Raw genomic sequence first — 11,017 nt, 5'->3', positions numbered from 1 at the left:
ACTTAGTCTAAAATTTGATATTTTCTTATATTTTGCGACCCACCGTACACTCTTTGACGCACAATTGAATCATGGTGTACCGCTTAAAAGGCTCAGGTTTAGAGCCTCCATTTGATTTATGAGATTGTCTTAAGGTTGAATATTGCCAGCCGATCATTCTTTTCTCTTCAATTATGATCGTAAATACTTGCGACATATCAACACAATTTGAGCTGTCTCCAAAGAGTTTACCAATTGAATTACATCGTGGCACACATTTATTGGGGCCTTTTGAAAGTTTAAGTTTAACTATAATTTATGAAAATTACTTAAAGCGTTTACTACGACTGATTTTTTGAGTCTGTTAGATTACAAATGACATGAAACATGTTCCAGTTGGGATACAAATGTCAAAGCAAACACAACAGAGGCAAAGAATAGTCAATTTTACTATAGTACTACGGTCAAATAGGATGCATTTTCCAAAGCAATAATCCCAAAAACCATATCTTTGGTTGATCGTTTTGTCCTAAAGATGATGATGCGGGATGTATTTGCCATTACACCTGTCTTTGACTTGTTCAATTACCAATTAGGTGAGACTTTATAGCTCTGATTTGCCTAGGGACCCATACAACTGACCCGAGGCTTGGATTCGATACTTGATCTTCAAAATATGAACTCATGTCCATATTCGGAAAAAGTGCGATCCGAACACAATCAAAGCCTCGATACTGACTTGGAATCAAAAGCTGATACTCGCAAATTAACTGGGACTGGAACGTTATTTCCACGTATTTTATATTCCTGGAATGGATAAAACTATCAAAGGACTTGAACTTGTGAGCCTCGACTTTGACTAGCAGTCTAAGATCTTTTTTCTACCTCTGCAACTGACGTGTTCGATGATTGTTTCAAGTGATCCTTGAGCAGTCATCAGACAAGGTAAATTGTTAAAAACTATGCATTTCGTAATTTAATTTCGTCAAATAAGAAACTGATTATGAGCGCTGATTTTTCTTTGTTATCTTCCATATAAAGTTTAGTAGGTATATTATTATATATAGAGAGAAGCAAGGTATTAAAACTAAGACAAGGACAATCCATGTTGATGGAAGTCTCATACAAAAACAAGAAGAAGAACACAATAACTAATAATAAATAGACATGTCTAATGCATTTTTTGAAAAAAAATAAAGAAAGAGGACAGAAAAGGAGAAGAAGAGAAGAATTTGAATCTCCCGGTGTACGTATACAAGAGTGACAAGGGAAGTTCGACTTAGGCAAAGTACATATAATAATATCTCTTTATTTCTTTTTTTTAGGACATGAAAAAGAAGCACATAAGTGTGTGTGAGTGTGTACATATGGGCCTCAAAAATAAGCGCAGGCCGTTTAATGTTGCTTGTTGCAAAAACGCATTAGGAGAATATCTACAAAAAAAAAAAAAAAAAAAGAGAAAAAAATTGCAGTTGCACATAGGAGTAGTTGTTGTAGTTGTAGAATAATAAAAAAAAATAAAAACGTTATATATATTTATAATAGTATAATTTTTTTCAGTTGTCGTCCTTAAATCCTATTGCAAAAATACGCGTGTTCCAAGCATCATCATCCTTCCTATACGATATATCATTTTTTCTACACAAAAAAAAGGTGCTAAACATTTTGACTATATATTTGTTATTTATATATACTCATTATTAACTCTATGTGAATCAATATGTGACAATACCGCCATCTAGGAGCAAACAAAGTAGTTATTCCTACTTCTACTACTTTAGAGACCTTCTTTGAGTGGTAGTTTCCTAACTTTTTAAGGACAGGTTGAGTGTTTTGTGCTTCAAAATTGGATTTTTTGCGAGGAGTTCCTACATTTCCGCCATGGAAATGGGAGAGCTTCATCAGCATCACCATCCTCAAGGGCAGCAACATCGCGGGAGCAACAACAATAATAGTGTCACGGGTAATAATACGACAAGCAACAATCATCACTCATCCTTGTCTTCCGATCAGCATATTCAACAAACGCATCACAAAGGATCCGGGGTTCACCATTCTTTGCATCATCACGCATATACTTCCTCTTCGCCATCTCCCAATGGGGGCAGTGGGGACAACAGTAATCACAATAACAGTAGTATAGGGCAAATCCTCTCCATGTTGAATGACATCTCTCCCGACGACCCCATTGAAAATCTACTTGTTGTTTCTAGGTGCAAAAAAAGAAAACGAGAATATCAGAGTAATCAGCAGCTGTGCACAAATAGTTTTTAACACTTTCGTTTTCAATTGCTTTTTTTATTATTATTGCGATCAGCTCAATTCCCCTCCCCCCTCATACACACAGCAGCTTCCTTGTGTGCGCGGTTCTTTCTTTTTTTTTTGAAAATTTTGAAAGACGTTCCATTATATTATTTACTTATTCGTATATATTCACTAGTGTTCATACTCGGTCCGAAATCGAGTTTTTTCCCCCCTGTTTTGGTCTTAAGTCCTTCCAAAACCAAGTAATTTGTGAGCTTATATTACAGAAAAAACGTCAGTTTATAAATAGTAATTAGTTTGGTCTTATTTTTTTTTTTGTCTAATTCGGAAAGATGAATAAAAACAAAAAAAACATCAGAAAATGTAGAATTAGAGAAAATTAAGCAAAGATTGAATAAGTAAAAATATCTACGCAGTTTGTGATTTGACAAAGATGCTTTTATCGTAAATTTCAAAAACAGTTTGCTTTACTTAGGATTTGGCTTGAAATAATTAGTTCGGTGGTATATCTCTCATTGGAGTAAAAAAATTTGTTATTTTTTTTCTAGACCGATCCCAAGCGACATTAATGGTTCCGACTGCACTTTGAAGCTGTCGACCAAAATATAACTCATTCGACTATGAGGCAACATTTATTTATATAAAAAGTTAAAGATATATATTTTTTTAAATTTTCTAAATTATTTATTCAGACATAATTACTTCGGTCTTACAAAAAATATTACAGTCTCTGACTGGTGTAGGATTTTCAGACCAAAACCAAATACTAGTTTAAAAAACAAAACACTATTTATTACGTTCTGCATATATTTGGAATTTAATTCATTGGTTCTGTATAAATATTACATAAATTTAGAGGATGACCAATTGTTCTGTTTTCACCAGACTTGTCCTTTTTTTACATCCAGTTTTGAGGTGCTGTGGGCTTTTTGTATAATGTCATCATATGTCCCATATTTTTGTGAATCAAGTGAATTTTCATTCGACTTAATTATCAAAATCCGTAAAATTAAAAAAAAAAATTATTTTATTATTATTAAAAGTATTTTAAGATATTTTCTGAACAAAATAATATACCCCCTCAGCCTTAAACCACTAAAACAGTGATTGATTGGATCACCTGTACTCTTTACTGATGATCAAATCAATGTTTCCCCACATGGGTTACTGCTAGAGGGGATAAAATCAAATATTTGTAGTTTTCTAACAATAAAAACAAAAAAAATCAATCAAATCAAAAAATTCCAATTGATTTATTTACATCTGTATTTAACTAGAGTTGTGAAAATGGTCCAAATTCTCGCAAGTGTAAACATTTAATTATAGATATATATATGATTTATGTTGGTAACTGCAAAATATTGCTGCATATATTACATAACCCTTTTTATTTAAAAAAATCAAAAGTATTATTGACCAAAGACCACTTAAGTTTATATAGTAGTTATTTTTGTCAGCAGATGTTATCTCTCAAAGGGGGAAAAATACTCTTAATATTTAAATGTACGCCCACCAGGATCTTGACAGTTTTCACATCTCAACATATGACCGTTATGCCGTATATTTTATGGGCATATTTTGCTCAAGTATTCTAGGTTTTGTTTTTATCCTAAATTTATGGGATAAGTTGAAATACTGTAGCCATAGTTGAGAACCTTCAAATGATTAGAGTAATATATTTGATCCCCTTTCAAATATTTAAAATCGATCTATTTTAAATTATGTTATTGTGATAATGTTTTTTGGTACTTAAATTTGTAATTTACGACACTTTTTCAAAAGGATTAATCAAAATAACCCTTTTTGATAAAAATCAATAAATCTAGATAGCTTTTGTGCTATGGGACTACATAATATATATTAGCTTGACCTGAAAGATTCGCTCGTCGTGTGTTTATTTATGATATTGACCATTAATTATTCGTTGAAGAATACTATAAAAACATTCCTCAAATCTGTATGTTATTTATTAGTTCAGGAGATTAAAGGAGTCAGTGTTGTGATGATGATGATTACTCAGTTCTATTTATTGATGTCTATAGATGAATATATGTATATCTATGTACAGGACCGAAACGAGAGGGAATTTGCACTTAAATATCTATTTATGTTTATATTCGGCTATGAAAAACTGCACACTTTTGCTCTTCTTCTTATCTCATTTAACTTGGGAAAGAAACTGCCTTTAACGTGATACAATCAAAGTTGATGGGAGATGAATAATAGCAAATCCCTCAACTCTTTACTTTTATATATTTATGTGAGCTTACAGGGCCGCTACCTTTTGCAGTATTTGTGCATTTATATGGGTCATTCTGTTGTTATGTAGTTTAATATATACTTATATAATAAAAGTGCATTTTTATGCATTTAGGGGCAATGCAAAGGCAAGAAGTTGACTTTCTGTCCACCTTCCTTTTACCTATAGGTGGATTTTGAAACTGAAAGGAGAATAACTGGGATGAGTAGAAAATAACACAGTTATATATGACTTACTGCTCTTAACTACTACAACGGGTGGAGGGGGGTATGCTTACACGATTACGTACTACAGTAGTCGTACATAATAGATCGTTTATTCTTAAAAGATTTGTCCTTGGACTTGATTAGTAATATTGTTGTCGTTTGTAATGATATTATCTATTTAAAAGAATGCATCTCTGATACAGATGCATCCTCTATCTTTTCCCCTTCAACCCAATGTCGTCTTAGTCTAATGATAGGACCTGGACGGAAAAATTTGTATCTTGGCCCTGCAGACTGATAAATAGCAAAAAAGTACAATCTTTCAGCTGATCAGAAAGGCCCTACACTTGGTAGACTCCTTGGATTTTTCCCAGGAAAGTGCCTGCATTAAAGTGGCCGTAGTTATACCTCCTTTCATCCCAATTGATGTGATCTACCCCAATAACTCGAAGTTCCTTCAATTTTTGGATAAACAAACTCGACTGTTTTTTATTAATACGGATCAGTGAGTTATAACAACCCAATGGTATCCATATACCTTTTTGAATATCTTACAATCCAAAGAATCGAGCAATTAATGACTGACTATCAGCTGCTTCTTTCTTTTGCCTTTTTTGGGGAAGTTCAGCCTATAAGCTTTAGAAGATACTTGGAAAAATATTGATTAGACAGTCTTCCTTTCTGTAATTGTCTGATTACTTTGAGAGGAGGGCACTTCAGTCTCCTACGTCAGACAACAACAGTTCACACAAAGATTTGATGTTATACATTTTGCTATTACTTTCACTCTTGGAAATGTTTTCCCGCGCCATTGGGTTTTACATATAATAGAGTTCTCAGTACATTACATTATGAAAAATGTGTGTAATTGGGCATGAACAAATTTTAATGAACAGCATACATATCCGCAAGATGGCGCATGAGTATATACAATACATTTAAGAGACATATACACCCGCAAGGTGGCGCTAATATAAATAACCTCATGGAGTTTGGGGAGGGACACATATCGTTTGTATTTCTCTTGCCTCTAGTTACGGCACAGTATGATAGATATTGTGGGTAGTTTGTGGACTGGTACATCCATTCCATACATACAAAAAAAAATATATTCCTTATATTATTGCTATTTTTGAGATAACTCTCTAAACAATACGCACACAGAGGGAGAATAACTTTGATAAAGGTCAGATAAAATGTCATAGAGATAAATCAAACTCAGCTTCATAATTCAAATAGGATAGACGGAGATAGAAAAGAAAATTTTGGCAGTGTTTTGTATGTACATCAATCTAAACTCGTTTATCCCCTTAAAAACGTTATTATTTGTGATATGTTAATGTAAAAACAATCTTGAGCAAAAATCAAGAAAGGGAGAAAATCCCGAACTAAAACAAAAAGTAAATCTCATCTGCAAGCTACTTTAAAAAATAGGGAATAACCAGCATACTTTGGACAGTGCCCTCTATCTGATAAACATACGTACATGTTATTTTTAATTAATATTATCATTAAGGGATTTCTAATTATTTTGCACAAGATGGCGCCACTTTTTGTGGCTTTGTAAACAACGCTCATGCCATTCTTATTTTTTATTTCATATGCCTATACATACAGTTAATAGCAACACCAGGTTATACCTTAATGTAATCGTGATTGCTAGAATTTTCAATTTGATTTATCGTACCGACTATTGGGCTAGAAAAGCAGAATTTGACAAAACACGCAACCAATCATAATCAATGACGCCACTATTGCTAGAATTTTCAATTTGATGTAACGTACCGACTGTTCTGTAAGATAGAGAGATTTTGACAAAATACGCATTCACTCATACAATATGACGCCAATATAAAAAAGCGTGGTAGAAGTCAAACATCAGTCATACACACGGTATGGGTTAACCTTGTATTTCTATTAACCTTGCATACATCCCAAAAATTTCAATGAACATATTTGCGTTAAGTTACCCAATAATTTAAACTATTGTTTAAACCTTTCTAGGATGTAAGACACATATTTTTGCCACGATTCGTCTGCCTTCAGTAATAAAATATATAAACTTATAATTCTTTAATTTGATCAATTTTGAATACTTTAACTACAGTATAGTAGTTAATAAGAATAATTTATTGATAGAAATTGACGTTCATTCGTCAAAGAGTACAAATGTAGTCCGCACTCTATTTTGAGAAAAATCATTCTGTCTTGCTTTTGTGTTGACGGAAACATTTGTTTTTAGAAACTTTGATTGAAACGACAGTGAATTGACCTTATTATTTGTTAATTTTTGATGATAAGAGCTCTTATGTATTTAAGAGTTTTGATAAGTGTGCAGACGTCAAATGCAGAAAATGAACGAAAAATCTACTTCCATGACGATTTTTTTTGTTAATTTTTCACTTTATTTATGAATCCTAAAAATATATTAATATTTTGAAACTTTCTTGAAGTAATTTTCTATTTAACCTGGTGCCTAAAATTATACTTGTTCCATAGTGTACATACTATCAATTATTAAAAAAACGCCCCAAATTTTAAGGGACCTCTACAAGGCATCATTTAAACAAATATTATACTATTCAAGTATCTCTATTTAGCAATTGAATTAGTTTATGTAGTATATTTAAAATACGTTAATATTTTACCATGATTCTTAATGAAAGTCTACTTAGGCTAGTTTAAATTATTTAATTTATGTGTTTACGTCACAAGTAGATACCGATGATAACGTCATTTGTAAAAGATTGTTCTATGGGACGACTTTTGCCTGAAAATTTGGAAGGGATGCCAAAATTTAAGGACCAATAACTTCCTAGTTTTCTACAATTACATTACTATTAAATAAATGCTTATTTAATGGTGAAATGTATCAAATTTAATCTATCCTGTTCTACAAACGAATGTATCAATTATTTTATTATATTGGAAGGCGATAAAAAGGCAATCAAATAAAGTTTCTTATTAATATATAATAATAATAAATTTATTGAAGCAAAAGATTGGAATCAGAGGGACAAATATATTAGCTTTTCTTTTACAAATATTTTGTATAGTATTTAGTATGCACTTACATATTTTATGAAGTAAAGTTACCTACAAAAAAAAATATCTTGTCATATGAACAAACCCATAAAATTTGAGGTCCTAATAAAAATTGTCAGTAGTGCGATAATTATTGGTCTTTAATTGTAGCTCATGTCACTACTTTTATTGTATCACGTAACCTTTCCTCCAAAAAGAAACCGAAAAAAGGCCCGAAATCCTCTTGTAGTCAGCAAAATATGCAAATCATACCAACTGCTATTTATCTCTTAAGTAATCTCAGACCAGGATATTTATATTATTTCTCCACAATTTGACAATGAATTACCTTTAAATACATTTCATAATAGTATATTTACATTCATATTATTTGATTTGATACTGCATTATAAAATTGCATAGTCATGTTTTATTAAAAGTGTAGCTATACATTTATATTTCTATATCAGAGCCAAATTTTCCTTCTTAGAAATAATGAAATGGTCAATATACATATATATGCGACAAGGGATCGTCAAAAAATTGTATTCCTGTTCTTTTGGAAACGGAAAATAAGTATACAACACGTCAGAGGGAGGAAGTGACAGCCTACAAAAATAAATAAAATAGATAGGATATTTAGTGCTAGGAATGTAACGCCGAAAGCTAAAATGATGGTGTTACTAACCAGGTCTTTTCCGCTGTTCATCATAACCTCTTTCAAAGAGACAATATACCTGAAAACTTAAAGGAGTAAATGTGTGTTGGCTAGAATATATTATATTATATTTTGAAACATTCTACCTATCATTCATTATTTTTTCTTTCTTGCATTCTTCACTCCTAGCTAGGAGTGACGAAAATAAAAAGATATCTAGGACTCTAGAACCGACTAATTGGTTTTTAGGACAGTTGAACAGTAAAAAAAAAAAAGACTGAAGGGGAGAAAAATAATAGCAAAAATGATTAGGAATTCAGTTCGAGGACCGATCCAAAATAAGTTAAAATTAGATTGTCCTTGAAACGACGCCTGTTCCCCTCCAACCCTGACATATATATAAATAATCATAATTGGCCAAATTGATGATTTTATTGAGTTGACGTTGTTTATCTTATTTTTTCCCTCTTTTTTTTTTTTGCACCTTCTCTGGGATTCGACGAATTCTTTCTTTAGTAGTCAAGACTCAAATAATGCACAAGTGGGTAGCCTTTCTCTTGGCGCCACAACTGTCCTTCCCCCTCCTCATCCTTCAAATTCAACTCAGGACAATCACTCACATCATCCATCCAACTTCATCGAGCCTTCACCTGCCGCGACCTATCAGCCTGAATATAATGTAGGATCCAATTACACCTCCTCTCGTAGAAAAACCTATTATTCGGATGACGGTGGAGACGAATACTTTAATAGTCCCCATACTCATCATCATATTCATCACCTCCAAGAGAACAAGCATGAAGCCTCCGAGTACGATGATCCCAACTCCAGCTCCGTCGCATCCTCCACTACGTCCGTCAATCTAGGTCCAAGAGACGAAAAGTATTGGGAAAGGCGGAGAAAGAATAACATGGCGGCTAAGAAAAGTCGAGATGCCCGAAGAGTTCGAGAGAATCAACTTCGTTTAAAAGTATTGTGCTTAGAGAATGCCAATCAAGTACTAAGGACTCAGTTGAAGCGGGAGAAAGACGAACATGACAAGACTTTACAGGCTCTCAACAAAGAGAAGGAGGACAATAAAATAATGCGTCATAAGATGAGTCGTTTCTCCAATGAAATCCATCATCAACATCATCACCCAACCTCACACCTTCCCAACTCCTAATCATCAATTACATATATGTAACCGTAATCCTACGTAGAGTCAATCTCCAAACTACTCCATAATATTATCATGTAACAATTTTCTATTCTGTCCTTTTCAAGTGTTCTTATTTAATTAGAAGACTGGTTTAATTTTATATGAAATATTAATTAATTATTATTAGTATCATGATAAATCTGTTTTATGCATAATTAATTTCTAGAGATGAAATCAAATGTGTTTATTTCTTTCTATCATTAACACAAAAACCACAATGGTACTATTTTTTATAATATAAAATATTATTAGAATGTTCAATGTCGGAACTTAAAAAAAAAGTTTTGGAGCCATATACTTTGAAAAAATCTAAGTTCATGCTATCTTAGAATGAACCAGTATCACTTTTGTACCTATCGATTTTTACTTGCTCAAACATCTACTTAGACATAAAGCAATTAAATCTTTTGATGTTTAGCAGCAAGTTAATACTTAAATATATGAGTCTGAACTGACTCAAACATAATTCTTTTGTTCCCCAGTATAGTTTTTAATATTTGGCGGGATCATTTTTGATAAGATCAGTCTTCAAGGAGATGTACTAATCTCCACTGTGGTTCAGGTTACAAAATATTGGCTCTAAAATTTTGGTGGATACAATTTATATAATCGATGGATCATTAAACAGAAAAAAAACCTGGTGAACAGTGTTAGCAACTTATTGCCTCTTCAAAAGTGCGGTATATCATGGTATTTTTTTTTTTTTTTTGTATAAAAGTTACAAGTCTAAGAACGATGTTATTTTGTGTTGATTCATTTGGTTATCAACATTAGCCAGAATAGTGAATCATTTACTTTGAAACATATAATAATTATCATTTTTTAGCCAAAATAAAAAAAAATAATAATTTAAATAATTTTAACTTCGCCCAATTTAAAAAAAACAACTAAACATTGTGGTTTTTACAAATGGAAAAGTATTCAAATGCCAAAAAATGAATGAAATCTGACAAGCAGATGGACTCTCAACAGGGTAATAAAAATTGGTCAATTTTAAAATTAATTCAGAACTTTTCTGCTTTATATAATACAAAATATAAAGACTGCAAAATTAGAATAATTATTCTTCTAGCATGTTAGTATGTATTTTTGAAGTCTGCACGTGTTTTTTATGTTCAGAAATGAAAAAAAAATATTCAAGTTGTACTGCCGTTTGCACATCTATCATATTGTCAAAAATCTTTCGTCTTATTTTCTTTTTCTTTCTAAGTCTTATTTATAAAAGTGTGCAAAGATATTTACAAATATGAAGCAAGAATAATTCCTAAAATTTTGCAGACTTTATTTTTTTTATATGAAGTAGTTTTTTTGTTTTTAAAAATAATCTATTTTAAGGCCGCCATAGCATTGTAGGTCAAAAAAATGTAACCAGAACCATTTCTAGAGCCTTAATCACCTTCATGAAAAATTTCAGGAAAATCCAT

The 11,017-nt window shown here is 31.9% G+C and overlaps 1 protein-coding gene across 2 annotated transcripts; it reads left to right on the top strand.

The window, feature by feature from the left end:
- The first annotated feature begins 1,452 nt into the window (after positions 1-1,452).
- LOC121115254 (uncharacterized) lies at positions 1,453-9,772 on the top strand. 2 transcript variants are annotated; one of them, XM_040709456.2, is made up of 2 exons: positions 1,453-2,192; positions 8,909-9,772. In XM_040709456.2, exons 1-2 carry the CDS (start codon positions 1,861-1,863, stop codon positions 9,555-9,557), a joined length of 981 nt encoding a protein of 326 aa, XP_040565390.1. In that variant the 5' UTR covers positions 1,453-1,860; the 3' UTR covers positions 9,558-9,772. The 2 variants fall into 2 exon arrangements, with proteins under 2 accessions (XP_040565390.1, XP_040565391.1); XM_040709457.2 differs by having other exon boundaries at positions 1,458-2,192; positions 8,912-9,772.
- The last annotated feature ends 1,245 nt before the right edge of the window (positions 9,773-11,017 follow it).

This window comes from Lepeophtheirus salmonis, chromosome 3 (assembly GCF_016086655.4).
Source record: "Lepeophtheirus salmonis chromosome 3, UVic_Lsal_1.4, whole genome shotgun sequence".
In the NCBI taxonomy this organism is placed as follows: Eukaryota; Metazoa; Arthropoda; class Copepoda; order Siphonostomatoida; family Caligidae; genus Lepeophtheirus; species Lepeophtheirus salmonis.
The sequence above is the reverse complement of the archived record's forward strand: the minus strand, read 5'-3'. Positions and strand labels throughout refer to the sequence as shown.